General features: G+C 41.3%; 1 protein-coding gene and 1 long non-coding RNA gene across 3 annotated transcripts; one reads left to right on the top strand and one right to left on the bottom strand.

Annotated features, from left to right (window-relative positions):
* Positions 1-50: 50 nt before the first annotated feature.
* Positions 51-5,521, top strand: nt5m (5',3'-nucleotidase, mitochondrial). The gene is made up of 5 exons (XM_008314701.3): positions 51-1,480; positions 2,100-2,200; positions 3,282-3,342; positions 3,465-3,579; positions 3,979-5,521. Exons 1-5 carry the CDS (start codon positions 1,205-1,207, stop codon positions 4,116-4,118), a joined length of 693 nt encoding a protein of 230 aa, XP_008312923.1. The 5' UTR covers positions 51-1,204; the 3' UTR covers positions 4,119-5,521.
* LOC112487397 (uncharacterized) lies at positions 4,386-26,858 on the bottom strand. Of its 2 annotated transcripts, XR_003050456.1 has the most exons (4): positions 26,097-26,858; positions 5,817-6,006; positions 5,552-5,630; positions 4,386-5,478 (listed from the first exon to the last, which is right to left on the bottom strand). It is a non-coding gene; the product is annotated as an uncharacterized LOC112487397 (long non-coding RNA). The 2 variants fall into 2 exon arrangements; XR_003050455.1 differs by having other exon boundaries at positions 4,386-5,630.

The following is a 26,858-nucleotide window of genomic DNA, read 5'->3' as shown; positions in this document are numbered from 1 at the left end:
TTGTATTCTTAAAGACACAGACACGTTACTCCAAATGACAGAATCTAAACGTTTGCTATTTTATCATTTATCATGATGTTGGCGCTTATTGTTATTATTATTAGTAGTATGCGTAGTAGTAGCATTTAGCACATATGTGAAGTAACATTTCCGTTATATAAGATAAATGTTAGTAATTTTGTGGCTTACATGTTGAAATCGCGACAAAAAAGGAGAAAGAGAACATTTTTGGATTGCTGAAAACAATTTATTTGTTGTTTATCTTGATTTACTCTTTATATCACCATTAACACTTTTTATCTCAATTGACATTATCGTTACCGTTCGATCATAGTTTCGACTGATCCCCATGTCACACGTTTTTGTCCTTGTATATTTTGTATTGTATAACTATGATTGTGACTTGTTTCCTATAAACGTTCCTTTTTAATGAAGACATAAAAAGATTTAGGTTTACTAATTTAGAGTTCTATCCCCTCATATGTTTCACCCCTTACCCCTACTTATAAATAGGTTTGTTAAAACATGATACTTAATAATGACTTATTTACCGTTATCCATCAAATACTACAAAGGAAAAATAAATAGAGAAGTCAATGTACCGTGGTGGATTTGGCTTTTAAACAAACATGTTTGATGAAGGAAATGTGTTCAAATATGAAATATATTGTAGTAGGACCAGAAGTGTAGAACCACAACATAGTAATAAGTATAGGAGTGGGTCCTCACGCTGTTGTTACACATCTTTGTTGACAGCAGCTCGAGTACAGTTTGAACCCTGTGCTGCTGCTGCTCCTCTTTACTACCGCTGGTGCTATTGCATTAGAAGCGATTTTCATTGTTGTGCAGTCCCTGTCAGTCGCTGTGGGACCTCTGATTGTTCATGGTAGCTAATACACAGTAACCAACGACACCAACAACCCCCCGTCACTACTGTAACCAGAGGATGTCCGATATTTATCTGACCTGCCCGCTGTGCTGTTGCTAACTATTTAGCTCAGATTAGCCCCTGTTAGCTTGGCCTAAGTCTTATTAGCAGACTTTGCACTTGGGTAAAACACTTCATGAAACGTATGACATTAGCTGTCAAGTGTCGTAAACGCCGTGTCGTTTTTATACAACTTTCATGCGCACTTTCATCCGCGGTTCTCCGTCTGGACAGAATCATTACTAGCCGCTGCTACCACTACGTCAACAGTGAGCGATGTCGGTGTCCGCTACAACCCGCCTACTCGGCACAGGGAGAACCCGTATCCTTGATTCGTTTAAACGGATTTCCGTCAACATGTCCTCTTCGTCGGCTTCCTGCGGTAAACGACTGCGGGTTCTAGTGGACATGGACGGAGTCCTAGCGGATTTTGAGGGGGGGTTCCTGGAGAAGTACCGGACCAGGTACCCGGAAGAGCCCTACATCAGTATGGATGACAGGAGAGGGTTCTGGGTGTCAGCCCAGTACGGGAAACTGAGGAGCGACCTGTATGTAAGTACAGACACACATACACTGTAACTATAATACTTGATTCAAAAAGTACTAACTTTAAAAAAGATAATATTATATGTCAGCAGTATCTATCATCCATCTTATGTCATTCATTGTATTCGGACATATTTTGTGTCTTGCATCTACTGTAGTGGCGCTTTGGCCCAGAGGCAATGTCTCTGTCATTGGTGTGGAACCCCAGGGTTCACCTCCTGGGCAAGTTCGAATCCCGGTTAGGGCAGTTGGTACCTTCCAGTGGACTCACCACCCGCAGGAAGGTTCAGGGGGGTTGGTACGGTGCAATGTGATTTGGGTGGCGACTGCTACCCCCGCGACCCGGTAACGGATAAGCGGATGAAAATGGATGGATGGATGGATGGATGGCATCTACTGTATAAAAAGTCATTTTTATGGTCTGCCAGCAGGGGGTGGTGCTGTTGTCTTTATGTTATTTTTAAATAATCCGGTTTCTGTAGTTTTGGGTCAAAGTATTCTATTATTTGTTATTTTTTGGCTTTAAGCCTTTTTTCACCATTCCTTTTGTTACACACTTCTCAGTCTATATTAGTGAAAATCAATCACCTATGATATACTTGGTGTATCTGTGCCTCGATTGCAGGAAAAAGCCATCAGTATCTGGGAGTCCAAAGACTTCTTCATAGAGCTGGAGCCTCTGCCTGGAGGAGTGGCGGCTGTTAAAGAGATGGCCAAGATGGATAAGTAAGTCCTTAACAAACAGTTACTCTGAGTCATAGACAAGAGTTTGATACAATGTGACCAAATGGAAGTTAAAACATATTGTATTTTATTCTATAATACCTGAACATCTGCAGCAAGTACAACATCACTTATATCTTTGGTGCTGCTCACAACTAAAAGTAATAACAAAGCTTTGAAATCCGGCACCACAGTGACATTTAGTGGTTTGTAGAATACATAGCTGAGGCAAACAAAACAAATGTGGTTTTATGTCTTGTGTTTCATTAGTTTTACATTTATGTGAACACCTAATAATTTTAATAATTTAATTTGATTTAATAATCACACCACATATATTTACATATTTGTGACGTCAGCATTATATGGACACTCACCACAGCATCTGGTTTTGGACATATTTAAAACAATCATTGCTTACATGAGTCTAAAGAATAAAATAGAAGGGAACGTATGTGTCATCTATTCATTGTCTTGACTGAGGCCATTTATTATTTGTCAGACTTCATATAAAAAAGATGAATAACATTATCAGCAGCTAAAAGGCACCAAGACCTTGTCCAAAAAAGTTGGCTCGATGTCTACAAACAGGATAAAATAATGATCTGTGATTCGGTAAAGCAGGCTGAAGACACTGATTTCAAACATGTGCCAAATAATATGCCCAACTAAGAAGAGTTGATTTGACCAATCAGGTAGCCTCGTGATCCCTCATTAGACACAGTGGCTTTAGTCTTAAAGTCCTCCTACACATTTCTCCTTAGTCCAGTCTGTTAGTGTGTACTCTCAGGTCAAGTTTATGAAAATACTGCAGTAAAAAGACCTTATGTACCCCATATTTTTAAAAGGAACCATCTGGATCACAGGCAGGCCAGTCAAACACCCACCCATGTCTACAAAGACACTTGTAATGTGTACACTGTCCACAGAACTAGTCTCTCATGTCTCCGTCCATCTCAGCTGAGACCTCGTCAACGTCTCAGAATAATCAAATGGTTAAACAACACCTATTTTTTAATGTATCAGGATTTTTCCAGTGTTTTCGATGAGTCTTTATGAAATGTTTTTTTTTCCCTGTCCACAGCACAGATGTCTTTATTTGCACCAGTCCCATTAAACATTACAAATACTGCCCATATGAGAAGGTAGGACGGTGAACAACACCACATCTGTGTCTCTGTGGAAAAGCTGCTGTTGTTGTCTCCTTCTAAAAAGACTATGTCCCCTCTCTCTCTCTCTCTCTGTGTGTGTGTGTGTGTTTGTCCAGTATTCCTGGGTAGAGAAGCATTTTGGTTATGACTTCCTGGAGCAGGTCATCCTGACCAGGGACAAGACATTAGTCAGTGGAGATCTGCTCATAGACGACAAGCCCGACATCCTGGGTGAGAAACTACTTTTTAATGACCGTCCTCAAACTAACCTTTGGTTTCACACATCAAACCTTTAGCTTCTATTTACAAGTTCTGCTGCTGGGTTTTACTATTTTCACTTGTGTTCTAACTTGAGCTAATTCATAGCTGTTTTACTTCATCCTTTTGCTTAACCATTATCAAACTCACGTGTAGTGAGATCTGTTAGAACTAAATGAATGAAGAACATTCAGACCTTGAGAAAGGATAAAGAACACGTTGAAGGAAGGCGATTAAATAACCATGCTTGTGTAATTGAATGTAGGTGTTGAAGATCAGCTTCGTGTCCTTCGGTCTTTTCACATCTCTAACCCACCCTCGTGACTCACATGGTGCTGTCTGTCATTTTTACATAACTGTGTCCCCAATCAGGCGTGGAGTCCAAACCAGACTGGGAGCACATCCTGTTCACTGCCTGCCACAACAAACATCTGACCCTGGGACCCTCGCAGAGACGACTCCAGTCCTGGTCGGACGACTGGAAGGCTATCCTGGACAGCAAGAGGCACTGATGTCAGTCATGTTTCCACGAAAGAGAAGAGCGACGGAGGCGTGGATTTCTTAGTAAGTTCTCGTGGAGTGAAAATTCGGAGAAAAGGAAGATGGGAAAAAAAATGAAGAATCTGCTGGTTGCTTTTCATTTGGGAGATGTTACTCGACTGGACCACACGGTGGCAGTGTGAGACCTTTCCATCACCAGTGCTGGACACACACTGCTCTGCCCTTTTAGTTCTCTCAGTTGACATTTACGTGTTTTTTTTATTTTTTTATTTTTTTTTAAAAAACACTTCTTGTCGTCAGATTCCTCAGTACAGCATTAGGCCGACGGCTGTCACACTCCACTACAGCAACACTTACCACAAAATTTCACAATGGTACAGACGTGCAATACAAAAAAAAAAAAAAAATCCAAACGAAAAAAAGGTTGGTGCTTAATGTTTCACTTCAGTTTGGGGAGTTTACCAGACCACTGTTGACAGTCTCCATTCGCACAGATATACATATACCTCTTATCACTTGGGTGCTCATGTATGTACTATATGTATAATATTGTGGTTTTATTTCAAACAGAGTTGCACAAAACTAAAATTTTGCCAAACCCCTTACTCCTATAGAATTAACTAGAAAAATAAAACAGATTCAGTTAAGTATTGTGTGCTAATTAATAAAAGTTTAAAAATAATCTTTGTCAATTACAAAAAAGTTGAAAACTAAATACGATGATTAGAAAAGATTTTTTTTTTTTTTAGTTTATTTTAAGTAGAAACATTTTAAAGTTTTTATTGCATACTAAATTTTTGACTGCATTGTTGTCTTTTAACCAAATCAGTTTGAGAATCAAGTGTTGGTCATAAAAAACAACAAACTAGTCTAAGTCTAATCTTCAGTTTATTGTGATAGTGGCTCTGTCATGGTCCAGGGCTGAATTCAGATGTTAATGTGAATGATGAGACATTGTCAGAACCTCCACAGAGCCTGGAACTAACCTGGTGTGGGATCAGAGGTCAGGTCATTTGAAGAGCATGTGAGGAATCTTCCTCAGAAGACCCGGTGCCATAATCCCAAGGATTACCTGAAAAACAAAACAAATCCTGTTTTAACACTAATGATTGTCTTGTACTGTAAAATACACATTTTCTCTGTGAATTCATGTGAGCTCAACTCAGACATTTTTATTATTACTTTTTTTTTTTATTTCTGGGTCTAATCATTTCTGTCATTTTTGCTTTTTTTGGGAACAAACCTGCGGGTCGTGAACATGTGTCTTCATGTTTGTGTTCAGCTGTTGTTTGTGCAGACAGCAGTGATCAAGTTTACATGTGTGTCTGTTTTTCTTTCACCTCAGCTCAGGTTTTCCATTCTGGAACATTTCTGTGTAATTTGCAAAAAGAATAAAAACACAGCAAAGGCAGAAGCTCTGTGAATTCTTTGGTGTAAAGGTTACCCCCACTGGACGGCTCTGTTATGACATCAAGCTGAGTAACAACGACTAATGCTCTGCGAAGAAAACTCTTCAATCTGACCTGAAATGTACCAGAAGAAAACATTCTGTTGGTCATGATATTCACATTACAAAAACAGTTTGTTTTTACTTGGAAAAACATTTGAATGTTACCTTGAATGAACAGTTTGACTTCAAATAATAAAATAAATAAATCCTGTAATAATAAATCACTTGGTGATGTCACGCCGTATTCCCCAAGCCTTACCTTCTGTGTTACGTCCATCAGGGCGTTGATGGTGATGTCACCACAGTCAACCAATAATTCTCAATTCCTGATGGTCATTGAATGCGTCATTAGGCTTTAGCTCGTTTTGTTCCTTCCTCCTCAGTAGTGGCTCTCTAATGAAACTCATTAAACATGGAGCTGCTCTGTCCGTCAGACATCTGAGGAACATCTACAGAAGAAGAAAGAAACAGAACATCTCAGACAGATGTCACTCCAAAAAAAGTCTAATTTTCAAAATTAGGAAATCAATATCAGGAAATCTAATTATATGTAGAAATATATACAAAACTCCTTGTCAGTGTGACACAGCTCACCACTGCAATCAACCAGATGTGACCTCTGCTTTTAACCCATCACCAAAGTGAACAGTGGGGGAGCAGAGAGTGGGGACGGTGACATGATCAGAGCACCTCAGTGGTGACTTGGCAGCTGGTGGACTTGGCACCTTCTGGACCCAAGTCTACTTCCTTAACCACTAAGCCACCATACACAAACCAGGGTGATACATTTCAACAGCCATTATGGAATATATTTCAGGGAAATGTTATATAGTATTAACCACAACCATGTGGGATATGATTGTTTCATCAATGCTAACTTTAAGCTTTTTTACAGGTAATTGTTGCGTTTCCATTTTCTTTTTTCGTTGTTTCATTAATTTAGTTTTTCCTTTCTGTTATGGTGACCTTTTGATCTTTAGACTTTAACCTTTGTTTTGTAGTACTTTGGCCAGTAGTTCTAACCTTTTTTTGCTGGGATGTCTGTCCCTGGTAGAAACATTAATTAAAATGTATTTATTAATTTATTAGTTTATTAAGAAATTTCCAGAGGCAACAAAAGGAGCATAATAACAACAACAACAACGTTAGCCTCGTTTGCGACCTGTGGATGTCACAGTCCTGTGTAAACCCTGCGGCGACGGTTGAACTTTTTCGCCGTCCTGAGGAGCGGCTCCTTTGAAGTGCTGTTAGTTCCGTGTGATTGAACTCCTGACGGCCTTGTTTGTGTGGAAACCACAGCAACATGACAACTACTAAAAACCTGACAATGACAATGTCTGTTTCTTGAAAATAAACTCTCACCAAGAACCAAAACATCACAGTTACATCCCTGACTCCGTCCTTTTCATTAGTCAGTGAAATAAAACAAAACAAAGGAACACATTTGACGTTCTGTTCAAATCAGTAAACAGAACGTCACTGCCTGCACGGAGACTTCACACTGTCTGCTACTGTCAAAACTATTGCGTCACAGTTTCTCCCACGGCAGCAGTAAAGCTGGGTCTGGGTCTGAGACCCCCTCCTGAAAAGCATGATGCTGCTATAGAAGTGGAATATTCCGAGGAGTTTTTCTCTTTTTTATTTCACAGAACATTTGTGATTGTTTCATGTGATTATTTTCTATGACTAATTATGTTTATTCTGCAGAGGCAAACAGAGTGTGACAGGAAGACTGGATGTACAACAGAGGGCAGTGGAGCATGAACTGTTTGACCAAAAAACAAGTCAGGTTCCAGCCCTTCCTGTTTGCTGACTCGTCTTTCCGTGGCAGCTCCTCCAACACCTCCCCTCACTGCCCACTGTGGTGTCCTCCTTCCTTCTGTTTGTTTGACTGTTTTACAGCAGGGGGGAGACATACGGGGGAAGAGGTGGAGGTGGTAAATCTCCATGTTTCACTGTGGAGCGGTCGAAAAACAGCTGTCTGTTGACGACTTTGATCGCAAGAAGCACGTTAGCTCCTCAACTCACACAGAGAGACAGGAAGTAGTTTATAACCAAACACTCACAGGCACAACATTACATTTCATTTGGATTTCTAGTTCTAGTTCTAGTTCTAGTTCCAGTTCTAGTTCCAGTTCCAGTTCCAGTTCTAGTTCCAGTTCTAATTCTAGTTCCAGTTCTAGTTCTAGATCCAATTCCAGTTCTAGTTCCAGTTCTAGTTCTAGATCCAATTCCAGTTCTAGTTCTAGGTCTAGTTCTAGTTCCAGTTCTGGTTCTAGTTTCAGTTCCAGTTCTAGTTCTGGTTCTAGTTACAGTTCCAGTTCTGGTTCTAGTTACAGTTCCAGTTCTGGTTCTAGTTACAGTTCCAGTTCTGGTTCCAGTTCCAGTTCGAGTTCCAGTTCTAGTTCTGGTTCTAGTTCCGGTTCTAGTTCTAGATCCAATTCCAGTTCTAGTTCCATTTCTAGTTCTAGTTCCAGCTCCAGTTCCAGTTCTAGTTCTAGGTCTAGTTCTAGTTCCAGTTCAAGTTCTAGTACTAATTACAGTTCTAGTGCCAGTTCCAGTTCCCGTTCTAGTTCCAGTTACAGTTCTAGTTCTAGGTCTAGTTCTAGTTCCAGTGCTAGTGCTAGTTCTAGTTCCAGCTCCAGTTCCAGTTCTAGTTCTGGTTCTAGTTACAGTTCCAGTTCTGGTTCCAGTTCCAGTTGCAGTTCTAGTTCCAGTGCTAGTGCTAGTTCTAGTTCCAGTGCTAGTGCTAGTTCTAGTTCCAGCTCCAGTTCCAGTTCCAGTTCGAGTTCCAGTTCTAGTTCCATTTCTAGTTCTAGTTCTGGTTCTAGTTCTAGTTCCAGTTACAGTTCTAGTTCTAGATCCAATTCCAGTTCTAGTTCTAGATCCAATTCCAGTTCTAGTTCTAGTTCTAGTTCCAGTTCAAGTTCTAGTACTAATTACAGTTCTAGTGCCAGTTCCAGTTCCCGTTCTAGTTCCAGTTCCAGTTGCAGTTCTAGTTCCAGTGCTAGTGCTAGTTCTAGTTCCAGTGCTAGTGCTAGTTCTAGTTCCAGTTCTAATTCTAGTTCCAGTTCCAGCTCCAGTTCCAGTTCTGGTTCCAGTTCCAGTTCGAGTTCCAGTTCTAGTTCCAGTTACAGTTCTAGTTCTAGTTCCAGCTCCAGTTCCAGTTCCAGTTCTAGTTCCAGTCGACCCAGTTTCCCACTTAATTAACTACTCCATGGTCGTATCGTTGCTCTCTCCTCCAACCTCAGGGTCAGGAGTCAGGTCATTAAAGAACACCTCCTACAGACGCAGCGTTGTGAGTACGTACTGTAACCACGCAGTGGTGGAGTGGCGTCAGCAGGAGGAGCTGCAGCTACTTGATCAGGGTGTGTTCCATGTGCCAGCACATGTGACATGTGTGGAACAGTACACACACCTGTTGGCTGTAAGTGACTGAGGTGTTGGTGAAGTGTATACAGGTTTGGAATCAGTACCACGCCTCTCACAGTGACATCATCTGATTTTTTTCTCTGTGTGGAACAGGACGCCATGATTCACCTGGAAGTCGCCTGATGAACACACACGTGGGAAAAAGATATTAAAACATCTTTAAACTTAGAGTGGAAAAAAACCTGGGTCGAGGCAAAAAGAGGGCGGGGGTTAAGATAGAGACAAAAAAAAAAGATCTATGACCTGATCTTTTTTTCCAAATATCTGTCATTGGTCAACTTTTTACTTGGAATTATGGCCATTTATTGGTTTACATTTGGTTTGAAGAATGTGGGCCATATCTCAGCCAGACTTTAAAAAAGTTGAAAAAAGGATTAGGGTTCAGTCATGACGAGTCGTTTGGTCAGAGTCTTTTCTTTCTTTCTTTGTTTGTTTTTAGAAACCATGAAGAATATGGAAAGCTGATTAAGAGCATTGTCATTTTCTTGGGGACCAAAGGTTTAATAATAATTTATTTCTCATTGTTTTACCCTGTGGAAGTCTGTAGTACAGGAAAAGACATTCTTTGAAACTGAGAAACATTTCACTCCCAGCTGGAGACAAAACCTCGTTTGTCTTTCAGGAGAAAAAGTGACATTTGCATAAAACATCTGGCTGCAGGAAGCTAGTGATTAGGCTGTGATATGCACGAAGAGCTGTGATTTTTTTCTCCCCTTCCTCTTTGGTCAAAGCTGCTGCTGCAGAAGCGTTCTCTCCAGTTCACATAATTGTATAGTTTAAAAGGACTCCATTATTTGAGAACATTCATGGAAACAGAAGTCATTTCCATGTAAGGCATAATGACTTCTGAGGAGAGTGAGAGGAAACCTGATTGGTGAGTGAGGCGGGGGTTAAAGTGTAGAAGAAGAACTCAAGTTCATTATTCTGACACATCACACATACGTGTCAAAACAAATGTAAGCAGTTTGACGACACCTGCAGAGGTGTTTTGATTCTGACCATCAGTAATTTCCTGTGTTTTCATCAGGATTGTTGACGACTCTGTTGATGTCCACCGTGTGTGTGTGTATGTGTGTCTTTGGCTGAGTGGAAGTAAATGGAGGAGGAAAAGGAGGGTAAATTTCCACTGCGGACCACCACATCACTCTGCCATCCATCTTCCAACTACAGCAGATATTGCTGTTGACGCACTAATGCCTGCAGAAGCAAGGCCTCTCTTTATAGAGCTGCTTCATTTCCAGGCACGGAACAGAACCGAGCTGGAAAATTTTCACATTAGCCGCTGGCGTCACACATAGACACACATGTTCACTTCAACCTTGTCCGCTGGCTTATTAGGTTTGGGAATCAGGCGTTCTCTCAGTACCGATTCATAAGACAGCAGGTGCTCATGCACCACCTCACCTTTGAACTGTAAGAAACATAAAAAAAACCAAATCTCTGCTGTACAGTCTGTCAACATTTAACATGAAAAACTCTTCACCAGCCCCACACGTAAGCACCTGTGTATCTGAGGTAACGGTTCTCCTCAGAACTATCAAGAAACACAGCACATCAGAGTCCAATGATGTCAACAACAACTAAATATATATAAGTTGCACAAAACCTCTATAAATGATTTAACATTTTCAAGAAACACACCAACAACTAGACTTGCAGCAGGCAAAGCAAACATTCAACGGAAACAGGAAATGACATCACGATCATGACAGCTGTAAATTCTAACAACTTCAAGGCTTTTTTTTTGGTAAACACAAAAGGGAAGCCTAGAGGCTGGTGGGAGGAAGTGCAGCAGTTAGTCCAGTCTTTTTCTCAGACTCCTGTCTAAGCCCTTCTAAACCGATCTGGTCCCGGCCCAGGCCAGACTGTCAGCTGAAACCCACAAACCCATATCTGTTCTTGTTTCGTTGCCCGTTTCCCACCAACGTACTAATGCTGGCAGGATGTAAACTGTTTTTCTCTGACATTTTAAAGCCAGTGCAGCTTTTTCACGACACGTCATCCTCCAAATCCTGTAAATACCATGTGCCGTTCCATAGGCTCCAGGCTCAGGTGGCACAGGATGGATCTGTGTACGGCTTTAAATATATTCCTGGATATGTGGTATGAACATATTGAGCTGTTATTAACAGTGATATTTTCCGTGGCGTGTCCATGGAAGACAGGAAGGAGGGAAGGAGCTGGAACTCCGAATCACACAGTGAGAAGAATAGCTAATATTAGCAAACAATGATCAAATAAAAAAGACAAGTCTTTGATGACTCGTGGCTGGTGTGAAAATATGGACGTGGAGTCTCACAGGGGGGTCCTGTGGAGGAACAGACTCAGACCTCAGTGGATATCACTTTATTCTCCTTTGTTTTTTTACTCTAATACTAATAATGTACAGGTATTGGTTAATACTCTGTTCTACCTTTGTCACTGCTCAGATACCTTTAATACCTACTGACAATAGTGACCTTCTCTGACCTTTTCATAAAACCTACATTACCTACTAACTCACAGTACCCACTGTACCTAGACCTCCTACCTTACCTCACCCATCTGCCCTTCCTTCCTCTCTTCCTTATGTGTGTCTGATTTACATATATACTCAATTGCTTCCTTTCATTAACTAACCTACCTTCCTACCTACCTTACTTCCTTTTCCTATTGACCTGCTTAGCTGAGTTTCACCTACCTACCATACCCAAAGTTCAAACATTCTTCCTTACCTACGTCTTTACCTTTTCTACCAACGTCACTTACCTATCAAATAAACCGTGCTACCTTTCCTAGCTCACCACCTTATCTTCCTAGCAACAACCTACCTAGTTTTCTTAACCACCCGTCTTCCTGACCTACCTAGACACCTCACCTAGCTACCCTCCAGGAAAATTCTCCAATACGTTCTCACTACATGTTGTTTAGCTCCACGTGCTAATTTTAACCCACCCACTGGAGCTATATCTGCCATACATGTGTGGACGTGTGTGTGTGTGTGTGTGTGTGTGTATGTTGACTTCGTCTTGCCAGAATTTCACACATTGACGTCTTTTGTTGAACAGATTGAGGCTGCGCTAACGGCTACACACAAACTGGGTCTGATGTCATCAGACGGTGGGAGCCCAGGTTTGAACAACAGCAAGAACGCAACTCATACAGTTACTGTAAGGACGGTACCACCATTCAGTACACCCTGACAACGCTGACCAGTCCTTTAAATTAAATATTCAAACTAGGGGGCGGGGGCCATAGTTCACCAGTTGATATTAAACAGTAAAGATTTAAAGAATGCTGTACATCCTTCAAACTGACCATATTTCTTCGTGTGAGAATTGTTTTTCAATGCCAACAGGTAAATAGCTCATGACTGCCCCCTGGATTGAAAGGGAAGTACTGCCATCACTATGTGCACTCAGTGATTCAACTCAGACGTACTGGTCATGTGACTGCATGAACCGTGACATGTGAGCTGTCTCGGTTTAGAGCACACAAATTCCATGTCAACCTTAATTTGAATGCATCAGAAGAACCTCGAGAACATGCACGAGACCTCGCTGCTAAATTGGCTTATCTGTTAAATGTGAAAAGTTCAAATACAGATTTTTTTTTTTTGACCGCAACACTAACCAAAGATTACTAAAGCAAATGATGGATAAAATCCTTATGTGAGACTTAAGAGTTAAGATGTTTTAAAATTAGGCTAAAAAATATAAAATTATATATAGAAATTTACAAGAAAGGAGCCATTAATGCTCCTACAAAGAGGTCAACTGTCGTCAAGGTAGAAAAAAACAAAACAGGCCTCAAGCCTCACTGTACTGTAGCATGCTAAGAGTTTGGCTAATGCAGCCCATCAAAAATGCAACAAATTAAAATACATTTCCACCTAACGTAACCAATGACTATATGTGACTATATATGTTATCGGAAAGCAGCGGGTCCCAAAGTAGGGGGCAGTTGCAGGGGGCGGTGCAGTAACGGCCAAGACAAAATAGAGCTGAAGAGAGAGAATGATCTAAGACAAACGTCACTGCTGTCATAGAACTAAAGATAAAAAGCTCTATTTGAGATGTTTACAGATCTTCTCTGGGTTTAAACCAATCACAGTCTTTCTGTCTCAGATGTCGGCCCACGCTCCTGCGCTGAGATGGGTCTTGTCAGTCCACATTCACTCCCACTTAATGACTTCACAGGCATGTGTGGCAGTGCACAGAGACAAGCCTGTGACCAAAGAGAAAATGAATATTCTCATCATTCCAGTCAGTGGACGATAACTTTACCTGGAAACAGTCCAGTCGCTCCAGGGTTCTGCTCCTTAGCTGCTAATAAGCCATCGTTTGGAGCACTTCACTGCACTAGATGTACGTACAACATTTCTAATCACTTCATGAGACATTTGGTTGCTAGAGCTCGGTTGCTAGGTATTAATATTATTCTCTACGGATAAGTTAAAGGAACACAGTCTGTGTAATTGGGGAAACTATCAGCACAAAAGAGTGATAACATGCAGTCATTCTTAGTTATGAACGTACTGTGACTGAACATCACATGAGAACATTTTTAATATAATAATATGTATTGATTCAACTTAGTGCATCCCAAGCTTAGCTTTGCTAAGCTAACAGGCAGCAGCTTGGTACTATTAACAATATGATTGTTTTAGACTAGCTAAGCTAACAGACATTAGCTTGATGGTGCTTTTTTATATGAGGCATAAGAGCAAATAAATGATATATTTCTCCATTTTGAACAACACCATCGTTACACATCTGAACCCATCTGATATAAGCTAACTAGCGTTGGCTAGGCACTTTATGTAAGGAATTCCTTTTCCTTTCCTTCCCGGAATTGCCTTTGGCATGAAATGTAATATTTTCTACTTTGTTTATTCACCATTTAGTCTGGTTTTCTTATTCAGGTATAAAGCAAGCTAAATGAATTGGCTGCTGCTTGTTACTTTGTGTACTGTGCACTCAAGACACTTGGATAGCTGTCAGACAGACATGTTTACCTTTACCACAGGCATTAAAAACAGTTTTGCACAAAAGAGCCACAGACTGATTTTAACTACGCACCATAATATAAACAATGAGAGGAACTCTCTTGGAATAATAAATCAACAGGGTTCCAACTGGGATGTGAGTAAAGCAGACTGGGGTTTGGTTTTTTTCCCCCCAACCACCATTTAGGGATCACAGTGATCGACACGAAGCTCGGTGTGGTCGAGTGCTCGCCTGAGCCCTGCTGAATATGATTTCATAATCCTTCTGGCCGGTGAAGCACACTTATCTGTAATTTACTAAACAGATGATTCAGCCTGAAGAATTGAAGCTATACTGACGGGCAGAGACGCAAAGGTCTGCGTCAGTGTGTGTGTGTATGTGTGGGCGCTGCTGTAAGTCACGTCTTGTCACTGTGACATGCTTACTCCTAATGAGGAAAATAAAAATAAATGTCATAGTTCAAGGGCATTTTTCTAATCAAGTCTGACGAAAGTTGAGGTCGTTTTGGTTTCCATTTTGTTTATTATTATTATTTTCACTGACAGCTGGATCTTAGTAAAATAGCAAAATGTCAGTTTTTTTTAAAGGGTTATTGTAATACTGTCAGTTTGTTTTCAGTGTCATCTTGGACCTTGGCAGCTGATCTCGAGGCAGTGGGAGAGGGGAGGGGGCGGGGGGTCATGACGAATCCAGTCTTAACTGTGACAGTGAAATTGTTATCAGGCTCGACATGTGCTGTTTGACAGTACACAAAGCTCACGGAGGCAGCAAGAAGAAAAGGATCTGTATGATGCACGTTGCAGTGACGTCATAGAGCAGTCATACACATGTCAACGTGACATTAGTATTGTTGTTATTGTTGTCCGTTACGCTGCTATGTCATGGTCATGAACTGGATCCAGTTGGATTAGAAGTATTAAACTGATGGAAGGACTTAAATTTGTAATTGGTGTCATTATCTTATGTCCACAGGGGGAGCTGCGGTTTAGAATCAGATTCTAACAGTTTTCTTTTCCATGTCATTTATTCAGTCTTTCAGTTCAAACACGTCTGCAGTGGTCTTAAGGTCAAAACATTTCTTGGGAACAACATCTGCACTGTCATGAATGAAGAAAATGGTCCTTTCCCTAAAGGTCAAAAAGTGAACTATTTTTTTCTAATTTCTATAATATTTATTCTGGAATTCATTTTTTTAAAGTAACTGGCTGTAAAGTTCAAAGTTTGACCCTGATATTTTCTCTGTACAGTTCTCTGGACAGACAGACAGATAAAAAAAAAAAAGCAAAACGATAAATAACTAAAATATATCCAGAATCTGACAGGATAAACATGAGCCAGGATCAAACTGAGACAAAACTACAGTGATTGTTTGTACCTAGAGGAGTTAGAAAGGTATGTGGAATTTGTATTTGAACAAATGATCTTTTATTGCCCTATTTCTCCCGGGCTCTGTGTGATGATGCAGGTGGTCCTTTGGATCTTCCAGGAAAGAAAGTCCCCAAAAATAATCAGAGGCAGCTGTCATAAAAACCCTTCAGGGCTCCTCGCCTGCAATCCACGGTTGATCGGCATCAAAAAAGGTGACGCACAAGTCCGGGGGAGTGGGCGCCGCCCGTTTGATAAGAGCCCAGCAGTAGATGCACTAGATTAAAGAAATCAGCCACCACATGGCACATGTTTGTCCAAGATCATTTCTGCGAAATTTAAGCCGATACCAAACAAACACGCACAGCGCTGGCCGGGCCTCGTGCTGCGGCACCACATACAGTCATCAAACACTGTTGTTTTACAGCCGCCTGTGATGATGACGGCAGCAGGTGCAATTCCCATCTACCCGCCCTTCAAGTCACCTAAATTAACAACTTCAAAAAAATCCAGCAAGAGCAAAAATCTGGAAAATCCAGGGAGAAATCCAGAGTCGACTGGTTGGATGTCACCCCTGTTGTTGTGTAAAGTGACCTTGAAGTACACCAGGAGAGAAACTACTGTAGGTCCTCCAGTCAGAAAACACAGATGAAACTGGGGACTGAGTTAACAGTTTACAATGAGGATGACATTCTTAGAAAATAAGGGACTCAATTCTAAACATCAAAATAAGACCCCATGAAGGTGGTCCTGAGAATTCAGTCTAGAAATAAAAAATATTAAGTAAAACAGCTAATGGTTATCTACTATTGTTAAAATGTAATTCAGAATTTATATTTGTGAAAAATTCTAGATTCTAGAATAAATGCTAGCTAAACAGAAATATAATGGTTAGCCATTTAGCAAAAGAAGCTGAAGTTAGGCAAAATGTTTAGTTATGTGAAATTAAATTCCTAACATTTTTACATAAGCGTCGACTAATCACTTCCTGTTCTCAGTGTGGGACCAAGGCACCAGGATGTGGAAGCTTCTGGAGTCATGTGGAGTTAATAGGCTTAGTGGACATTGTTTGAATTCATTCTATGACGGCTTGTACTTCATGATTATACCTCAAACTAAGACGACACTTTTAGAAGAAACTGAAGAATTGAACAGTCTGCTGTAGTCGGCCAGTGTTTTGTCGAGGAAGGAAACGTGGAATCCAAACTGGAATTGAAAGGACGTTTGTTTTAGGAAAAGCTTTTAGAATGACTTACATTAAGGGGGCTGACTTAATCCCCTCAGGCATGACCTTTCAGAAGTTGGCTCTGACTGCAAAAAAATCCTGTCCTCATGAGGAATCAGCTGAGCAGCTGTAACAGAAAAACACCGCAGTGGGAAGATCTGTGAACACAGATGAAAAGACCAGAGACGGGACGGAGAGTGAAGGACAGTCATGTCCATGTCCAGGCCGAGGACACTACAGGACAGAGACACCACACTGACAGAGTGATGGACAAGCACTGTAGGAGATAACACACAGCCACAACATTAACGTAACAAAGTATTCCAACAAGATGCAGAATTGACAGCAGACGTATACTCCACCCACCGTTACACAACTGTGAAAATGCCCTAAGGGGCTTGTCCCTAACTTTGAGAACTGCTGCTTTACAGCAAAACTGTTTTTTTTCTAGTAAGTCGGACACCAATGCACTAATAATAAAAACCAAATCAAACCCGAACGCTAATATTTAGCTAAGAGCTGAGCAAAAAAATGAAGCCAAAAGTCGAATGCTGGTTAAAATTTGGACAGGAAATTGGTGATTTAGAAACTCCCACCCTTTCAGTCACATGGTTGTGAAATTATAAACCAAACAGCCCCGTTTGTTATGAAGTTATAAATATGTCAGAGATCAGATGAAGAGAAAACAGATGGTGAAATCCCATACAAATGATGGTCACTAACCCAGTAATAAAGAAGCCAAATAAAAGCAGTCAGTGATTTTATGAGGTGTCACAGTGGCCACGGGGCAGGGCCTTGACTTCAAACCATAACAAAGCTCCATTTAAAAACAACAACAACAACAGTGTGGGATTTGATCTTCTGCCACATCAGCACCAAGACTTGACCTGTTTTCTTTACCAGGTCACTGTTTGTTCCAGAAAATTTACTTAGAAGTTAGATTTTGGAACATTTGATTTGATTTTGCCGTTAACGGTCACAGTGCAGCCCCCGAGCACCGGAGCACATGAACAACCCAGGAGTGGTTAACGCACCAGACGCCACGAACCTTCATAGACCCACAAGCTTCATTGTTTTCCTGTCCGCTCAGATTAGGTTTTTCTCCGTGGCCTGTCTCTGAAAAGGTCAGCACACAAGAAAGGACCCTCCTGTGTGCTGACGCAGACTCTCCTCCATGCAGAGCAATTACAGCCACAGCACCACTGTTTATCTGCTCCGCACTGGAGGTAAGACACGGGGGAAGTGGAAACAGGGACAGAGGCAGGAGACTGGGAAAGGAGTTGTGATTGAAGAAGAAGAAAAAAAAGCCTATAACGCCGGTGTAAATGTCAGGGCTGTGCCATTTCCTCCTAATATATCGCCTCCGCTTTGTGACATACATGTCCATGGTGCACAGAAAGGTCAGAGGCAAACGTGCAGATCTGTGCTGGACTAATATTTACTGGCCATTTGATTGGACACCGTTGACGGCCTTGAATCCAGGCTCTCTCTGACATCTGTGTTGTCCTCACATGTTGCAGTGAAAACATGACCCAAGGTCACAGCTAATGTGGCGGATGCGTCATTCCACTGCTCAGCACCTTTTGTATGCACTGTATGAAATGAGAAAACACACTGTTCCAACCTGTGCTAACTGATTTTCTCCACAGGAACTTTGCTGATCGGTCCGTTGTGGTGAAGAAGGAGCTGAGCCGAAAGGCGAAGCTCTCAATTTACCGGTCAATCTACGTTCCTACCCTCACCTATGGTCATGAGTTGTGGGTCATGACCGAAAGAACGAGATCAAGGATTCAAGCGGCTGAAATGAGCTTTCTCCGCAGGGTGGCAGAGCGCTCCCTTAGAGATAGGGTGAGGAGCTCTGTCACGCGGGAGGAGCTCGAAGTAGAGCCGCTGCTCCTCCACATCGAGAGGAGTCAGCTGAGGTGGCTTGGGCATTTACATCGCATGCCCCCCGGACGCCTCCCTCGGGAGGTGCTCGGGTGCCGTCCCTCTGGGAAGAGACCCAGGGGAAGACCTGGGACACGCTGGAGCGACTACGTCGCTCGGCTGGCCTGGGAACGCCTTGGGGTCCCCCCAGAAGAGCTAGAGGAAGTGTCGAGGGAGAGGGAAGTCTGGGTGTCCCTGCTCAGACTGTTGCCCCCGCGACCCGGCCCCGGATAAGAGGTTGATGATGGATGGATGGATGGATGGATGGATGGAACTTTGCTTACATTCTACTTTAATGTCCTTGTAGTTAAAACCCTAACAAAACAGATATGGATACTCATACTAAGTACCATTGATAATACTGCACAGCACAGGTAAATAAAGCTGCTGACGTTGTGTTTCTAGTGATACCCCTGGGCCGCTCCACGAAGCCGGTCCATGAAGGGACATAACATGAAATAAAAAAAAAAGTGTGACCAAAACAAGGGTGTGGTGGGACGACTGGGTCAACAGTGGCTCTAACAGCTGTTTATCAGTCAGTCGTCACACGTGGTCACAGAGTCGGGAGTCAACACAGGTCTTCACAGACGTAAACACACGCAGCACAAGGGCGGTAGGATATCCTGTCCAAGTCTGTAAAACACTTTACAATGGGAGGAACGACAAACTCGGTGAGTTAGTCATTAATCACCAGTAATTATTTGTCGTCACTGACTGGCACACACCTCAGAGCCAACACCGTTCCTCTCAAAGCAAATAAATGACTGTAGAGTCTAATCAATCTTTTCACCTCCTTTTATGTCATGTGTCAGTGAACAGCTTCTGCTTCTGTACAGTATCAACAGTAGCACGTGGGATGTGTGGAGGACATCCTGTAAGTACCTGTAAAATCCTCCGACTGACCGTATTGACACAGGGTGGGTTATTTACCCATCAGCTGTTGATTGATCGCCAATAAATCAACCCATGACTTTAGGAGGGTTGAGAAAAAATGAAAACCACAGAGAAGACAGTTTGACAGAGCAGTAAAACATTAGTGGTTGATAAATAAAATATTTTATCTAATTTATTTAAGGCTTTGCGTTTAACTGATCTTAAATATGTGAATATTTGAAGTCAATAAAAAATATTCTGGAAAGCATTACATTAATAAACATTTAATACAATGTAATAATGTGTAAATACATTAATATAATATATTTACATTTTAGGACTTTTTGTCAGTACATGGACTATAGTAGTTAGGGGTGTTAGCGCTAAAGCTAGCTCTGGTATCTGTACCAGGGGTGTCAGAGCTAACGCTAGCTTTTCACTAAAGAAGCAGATGAATATTATCAACCTTCAGTGACCTTCAAGCAGAAACTGACAATGTTGTGGCTTCGACTGTTTCACAGTCACAAAATAAAAGCAACACTGTCCCCATCGTGACTCTCAAACCAGAGTTTCTCTTTTGTTCGCAGCAGCCAAGATGCTGCGTTTGTGGAACCATCCTCTACTGCACACAGTAGAACAGTACAATAACTGTTTACTCTGTGGTTTCTAACGATGACAAACACCACATCTGAAGTATAACCTCGCTGGCAATTTACAAAAATGATCAAGCCCAATACTAGACCACGTAACCTACTTAATTTAGCTAAAGTATTTCTAACAACCAAAGCTAAACATATTAATTAAGACTGTAGGCTACAGGCTGTCCTGTTGTTATATGTTGGATTTTTAACTACAGTCAGTGGGACTTCCAACATCAGCAGCTACTGTATGTCCAGTCATATTCACAGTTACTGGGTATTTTTTGGCACAACCAACAGTTCATCCACATTCTTCCTACTATTTACACCAAAGTTCAATGAATGAATTCTTCTGCAGGTGTGAAAACTAAAAATACTGAGTGTTTCATTATTTTTTCCCCCACTTTTTTCTCCACGCTGCCAAGACAATCTTTCTGCTGCAAACAATGTGAACACAGAACAGTCTGTACGGTACAATCGCTGTTTACACTGTAGTGGTTACAGTACAAGACAAACATCAGGTCTGAAGAAAATCTATGCTACTGGCATCTTAACACGTCGCAAACATCAGCTGGCACAGCCTGGTTCAACTGACCCACGTAGAGCCTTGACACGTAGATCCAACGTGTGGGCATCAAACTGTTACCTAAATGTCTCCCGTCTGGACCAATGCCACGTTTTCTGACCCAGTCTTGAACACATGCGGTGTTGACCTTAGCAAAAAAGGATTTTGTAATATCTTCATTTTTGAAACATAAAGTTAGCAGGATGGAAAAAAATGTTAAAAAAATAATACAAAGATTAAATACGACAGAGTGAGTTTAGACAACAGGCTGCAAAGTTAGCCCCATAAAGTGAGCCTGAATGAACACTAACTGAGAGCCAGAACAGAAAACAAACACTGGGCCAAAGATCAAGTGGGTGAAAAACCTGCAATAAAATTAGTCCAACAAACACCTATCCATCCATCCATCCATCCATCTATATATATATTCTTTTTTTAGTTTTTGTTTTTCTAACCCTACTCTTGTACTGAACTTTGCAGAATGTCCTAATCTAGCATGCTGAGAAGACACACTGCTCTCAGGTCAGAAACACTCGAGCAGCAGCAGGGTGTGTACCGTGTAGGTTCCATGATGAGGAGCCTCTGCTGTGAATTTTGAGGAGGTGGTTTGGAGAGTCCTGCATGTGATGATAAACTGCTCCTCCTTCAGGTTTTATAAAGGAGCAGACAAGACCCGGAGTGAATTAGTGGTGACATAAGGGGGTTTGATCAAAGGCTGATCCACTGACGCACAGCATCAAACGGCAACACACACACACGGGCCACGTAGTGTGTGTGTGTGTGTGTGTGTGCGTGTGTTCCGACTCAATGATTTGAAGAGCCTTGTCTGTGCCGTTTCTGGCAGTCACTGCCTGTTTTGGTCCAACAGAAAATGGACAAATGTTGAAAGTTTTTTTTTGGCCAATTTTTTACTTTCATTCATGCAATCATTTCTTACTGGTGTCTTTAGATTAAGAAGCTTAAGATGACAATTGCAAAGTATTTCCAAAAATGTTGTATTGATACGTAGCTGTAGATGTGCCAACTCTTTTAGTATTTGTTGCCATTTCTGAGTAACTTTTATTATTTTCTCAACAACGCTGATGCTATTTGCAGACTTGTAGCTTGAAGTTAGTATGTTAGCAACTCACAAGCTAAATTTGAGCTTTTTTTGTTTTGTTTGCTTTTATTTGTTTCATATTGTGATTACTTTGTCGTACCTTTTTTTTGTCAGATTCTTCTATGTCTCTGCTAACTTTTAGCTATCGTAATTGTTCAGGCTACCTTTTGGACTAATATTATAATTAATTGGTAGCTTTGGTACATTTTGTCCATTTTTAGCTAATGTTGTCATATTTTAAACAAAGTTCACGGCTTATTAATTAATTAACTTCAAATGGCGATGATTTTGGAGATGATTATCTAAAGATAAGTTAGATCATTTTATTTGTTTTGAGTTTGACTTTTATTTACTTCTGTAGAAATGCTACATTTGCTTTCTGCACCTGGAGGGCGATACGTGCTGTTAAAGGCAGAATAATACAACATATCCCATAACAGCCAGCAGCACAGCAGCCTCTGGACCTCCAGTGCACCTACTGTAAATGGTATATCTGGACCTCCAGTGCACCTACTGTAAAGTACCACTTTTCGTCCACTTTAATAAGTGCTGCTGATAACACCCTCGTGTTGAAGCACGTGAGGCTGCGCACATGAATTGACATTAAACCCAACGTCCTTCACTCGTAGTGAGAAGCATCACGGCATCCCGTCTGCTCGACTCACGGCTGTGAGCGTGAGACTTACATCAGTAACTGACTGGTACATTTAGACGGAGGCGGGTATTGCATTATGTCTGGATGGAGACGAACAAGCTTTGAATACGCACAGCCGTACACAATGAAACACGGACAGGCAGCAGGGTTGAAGAAGGCACTGAGGTTATCCTAGTGAGCAGTTTAGCCCTGGACATGTGTCCATCCTTCAGCCACGTGGTTCAGTGTGTGAGTGAAAACTGCTGCAAAGAAAAGTAGGACAATAGTTTTATCTAAGCTGATAACATTTCATTTTCAAAACGATACATATATAATATAATTAATGACAATACATTTATATAAATGAGTGTATATACTGTATATATACACACATTTATACAAATGTATATATATGAATGAATTTGAAAAAATAGAGAGTGTCAGCAGCATATGTTTAGATCTCATGTAACTGAATGGTAGAATTACAATTCCACATGACAATATATTGTCCAATCAGGTATCTTCCAGGTCCTTCCACCAGGTTCCAGAACTCAGCAGAGGTTACTGTTTTGTGACACTAATCAGGGCGTCCACCCAAACACTTGCACAACAAGACGTTTGTGATTACCCTGCTCCGTGTCAGTTAAAAACCATGAATGAATGAATGAAAGCTGAAAACATCCTGTGACACCACACACCTCACTGTTACTGTTTAACCTCTGGGCTCCACTTCCTGTGGCTCAGTTAAATCCTAACTAAAGTCAACTGTGCTACTGTGGTGTCAGACCACCGACCAGTTATAATTAACTAATTAATGAATCCCCTGCTAAACTACAATTCAATTACAATCAATCACTTACATGCCAACTGTTCGTCCATCACCATCATCATTTTCTATTAACTGTCAATCCATACCAATCAATTAACCAAAAATGAACAACTCCACCTATTTACCACACACTGACTGATCACCAAACCATTTTGTTCATCAAACAGGGCTACCAGCTGTCAACCAACTAGGTGATCAACCAACCAACCATCCAACCAACGCTCCTGATCAACATACTCAGTTCTACAGCTAACAGTGGCTAATGCTAAGGTTGACCGTTGTTTGACTGTCACTGCACTGAAACACACTGTCAGTCCATACATGGAGTTCCTGTCAATTCAAATGTTTTTGACCAGCACGCTTCTCTGTTCAGTGTTTAACCCGAGTGCGACATTAACCACAACAACCGCTGTAGAAGTCCCAACTTCGGAAGTGCAAGGTCTAATCCGTGTCCAGATCACTGCAGAAATCTGATGCGTGGTCACAGAGCTGTCATCAAAAATCAACACCAGGAGGAAAAACACTGTCAACCAGCCAGTCTGTGATGAGAAGGTACTACATGTATGTTCACTGTGGTCAAAAACACCTGGGTACACCTGATAGACAGCTGTATCAAACCCTCGTTCTGCTCAGGATGTTCCCCGGCTGAGCCGTGATATCAGCCTTGAACTTGTCATCAGGAAACGAACTCATCACGGTGTCAGACACAACACTTCCAGAGGTTTTCCAGGTCCGTCTGGTTGATGAAGCAACCTCAGGCCACACCGGCCTCGCGGCGCTTTCCACCTGAGGAGCACAAGCGCTGAAGACAACAAGCTCTAAAAACAACAGGCCGTACAGTGTTGTGTTGTTATGTCATGATGTACCATCAGTCTGATGGTTGCATGTCTGGGCAGAGTCGGCAGCACCGCTAAAACGTAAATATATATATCACAGATTAAGAGATTCATCATTCCTGCATCATCTGACGTTCTGTGTAATAGGTGAGTCTGGGCCAAGAACAGTGTCTGCTCAGTCCACGTGTTGTGTAATCAGGTGGAGGGAAAATAAGGCTCACCATCCTCTGGAAATGTCTGCTGCACTCAGCTGTTTAAAGGGTTAATCACCTCAGTGGGGAAGAACACCAGGAAGTCAAAGCCTGTGTTATATAAGACGGATCATCACACTCAAATATTCACTCTCCACTTCATTAAAACACTTACTGAGAGTCCCAATCACAGTCCTGGCAAATCAAGAAAGTAGTTAAACTGCCAAAGAAAACCCATTGAAAGCTAAGCTGGCTCAGTAGTAACAGACCACTGATAGCAGATGAGCTAAATGTTAGCAAAAAAGATTATTACCAGCAAAATATCACTAAAAGAGCTCTGATTCTTGACTGTTTTTCTACCATATAAAACAATTGTGCAACGTCTACGTCCCGATTCCAGGAATGACGGATGATGATGGATGTTTCAGTGATTTATTTCCAGTTAAAGTGTTGAGATGTCTTTATGGGCCGTGAGTGTGGAGAAAAAGACCATTAAATTACTGAAGGAATCTGGTCTGCATGCAAATCATGGAGAGTGAGGATTCTTTCTAGAAATGAAATGAAAATTTAAATGAAATGAAATGACGGGGATTCTGGGAATTTATCACTGATTAATGAGATGATAACAATAAACCTGACGAATCAGCAGAGGTCAAGCGTTGAAAAACGTCAGTGAGGAAGAATGTAAAAATTTACTAAACTCACAGTTTAAGTCACATGAGCTGCACTCGATCACAGAGAACCACAGAGACAGTTAACAGCCCAAGTCATTCAATATCCCATACTGACCTAACTAATACTACTAATACTAACTTATACCGACCTACCTAACTACTGACAACAACTCCTGACATGTCGTGGTGTTAAAATCCTTTGTTTTGTCAGTGGACCTTGGTATTGATGAGGTTTAATTGTAGTGTTTTGTTCAAATCAGTTTTTATTGTTTTAATTAGAAGCTAGCTAGTGTTAGCAACTGCCTGCTAAGTGAGACACAGAACTGAATCACTTGGTTGGTTGTACTCAGCAGCTCTATTAACAAGTCAAACTGGTACCTGAGTTTAATGATAACCTGAAGCTTCAGGTGCTGTACTGGTCACCAGTGTAGCCACGAGTTCTTCAGCTTCTCAACATATGGTTTAAGCTGATGGATGTCATTTCACTGAACAACTGTTAAACGAGATTCTGGGACATAAACGTGTCTTGTCTTTTGTCTCGCTCTCAATCTGTCTCCAGACTGCAGCTCCAGCTGAGGTTGGTGCTGGATGTTGGAGCTCTGTCGTAGAGTGCTGAGATTCCACGTGGGTTCACATGGTCTATATGGAACATCCTGACTGCACGTTTCCTAGACTTTGATTCTTCAGTTACTCGTCTCGGTGAGACTTGCCAAGAAACCCTGGAGACTCTACAGATGATCCTCCCAACCAGATGACATCTATTTATTTAATGGATTTTTTTCAGCCTATTCCTGGAGCTGAACCTCATCTGTTATTTCTTTTTTCAGGAATAATGAGTAAAGACAACGGAAATCTCTGCAGGATGTTCAAATGGACTTCAGTGTTAAATTACCATCAGGCTGTAACGCACCGACACACAGGACCTCGACATGAATGTAGTTCCTGTGATTTTACAGATGTCTGAGTCTTATACTTCATTATATACTGTACACACACACACACACACACACATATATATATATATATAACTGAAAGTACGGGCAGCTGGGGTAACAGTTAGCCAGACATACAAGACAAACCCTAAATATCAATGTGCAGGACGATACCCTGAATATGTAATAAGAACAACAATTACAGTATTCCGGTACAGAGGTCGAGTGAATACACTGAGAACAACATGAAACACTGCATCAGGAAAACCTTGAGGGTCAACTTTGGTTCAAACTGAATCTAAATCCAATGTAGTTTATCAAAATCAACTCACCGAATCAAGGAGGCTGTGATGAAGCAGTGGAGCAACGGGAACTGCAGGAAAGAAATGTCAAAAGTTCAGAATAAATATACAAATATACAGGAGGAAAAAACACAGGAGCTGACAGTAAATAAGGAACAGTGACCAGAGGAGCCCAGGTGACACACATCAGGCATCGTCACATCAGCAACAGAAACAGGAAGTCACAGAGAGGAAGATGTCAAAATAAAACAGAAAATGCAGGAAAAAGAACACCGAAACTGAAAGATAATAGTATACAAACAGAAAACCAGAATGTAAATGTGTCAGAATTATTATTTTAAAAGTTAGAAGAGGAAAAGAAAAAAAGAAGGAAAAGAAAAAAAAAGATGAAAATTAAGAACAAGAAGAATTCAATAACGCCTAAATAAAGAAAAAATAAAATACTTTATAACAAATGCAGACGTTTGAACATTTGACCGTTAAACTGTCAGAGCACTTTGATGTATGAGAATGTCAACGTTGACAAAAGCCACTTCTCCACAGCTGCACTCTCCGTCTCAGACCTCAGGATCTCAGGAAATGGCTGCAGATAAATGTCCCGTCTCCTCCCCGTTAGTCTGAACCTCCTCCTGGATCTCCTCCTGGATCTCCTCCTGGATCTCCTCCTGGATCTCCTCCTGGATCTCCTCCTGTCACTGTGGAAATAACAGCAGTCTCCCTGTGCATTTGTCATACGTGACAGAGGGTCTCTGTGTATTTTGGACATGTTGATCTTCAGTTTAAACTAATAAG

The sequence above is a fragment of the Cynoglossus semilaevis genome, chromosome 8, assembly GCF_000523025.1.
Source record: "Cynoglossus semilaevis isolate Cse_v1.0 chromosome 8, Cse_v1.0, whole genome shotgun sequence".
In the NCBI taxonomy this organism is placed as follows: domain Eukaryota; kingdom Metazoa; phylum Chordata; class Actinopteri; order Pleuronectiformes; family Cynoglossidae; genus Cynoglossus; species Cynoglossus semilaevis.
Note: the sequence above shows the minus strand (reverse complement) of the source record. Positions and strands in the feature narration are given on the sequence as shown.

Coding starts and splice junctions, on each gene's coding strand:
- nt5m (XM_008314701.3), top strand. CDS start 1,205: ATGTCGGTGTCCGCTACAACCCGCCTACTCGGCACAGGGAGAACCCGT. Junction 1,481..2,099: donor AACTGAGGAGCGACCTGTAT/GTAAGTACAGAC, acceptor CCTCGATTGCAG/GAAAAAGCCATCAGTATCTG. Junction 2,201..3,281: donor GAGATGGCCAAGATGGATAA/GTAAGTCCTTAA, acceptor CCCTGTCCACAG/CACAGATGTCTTTATTTGCA.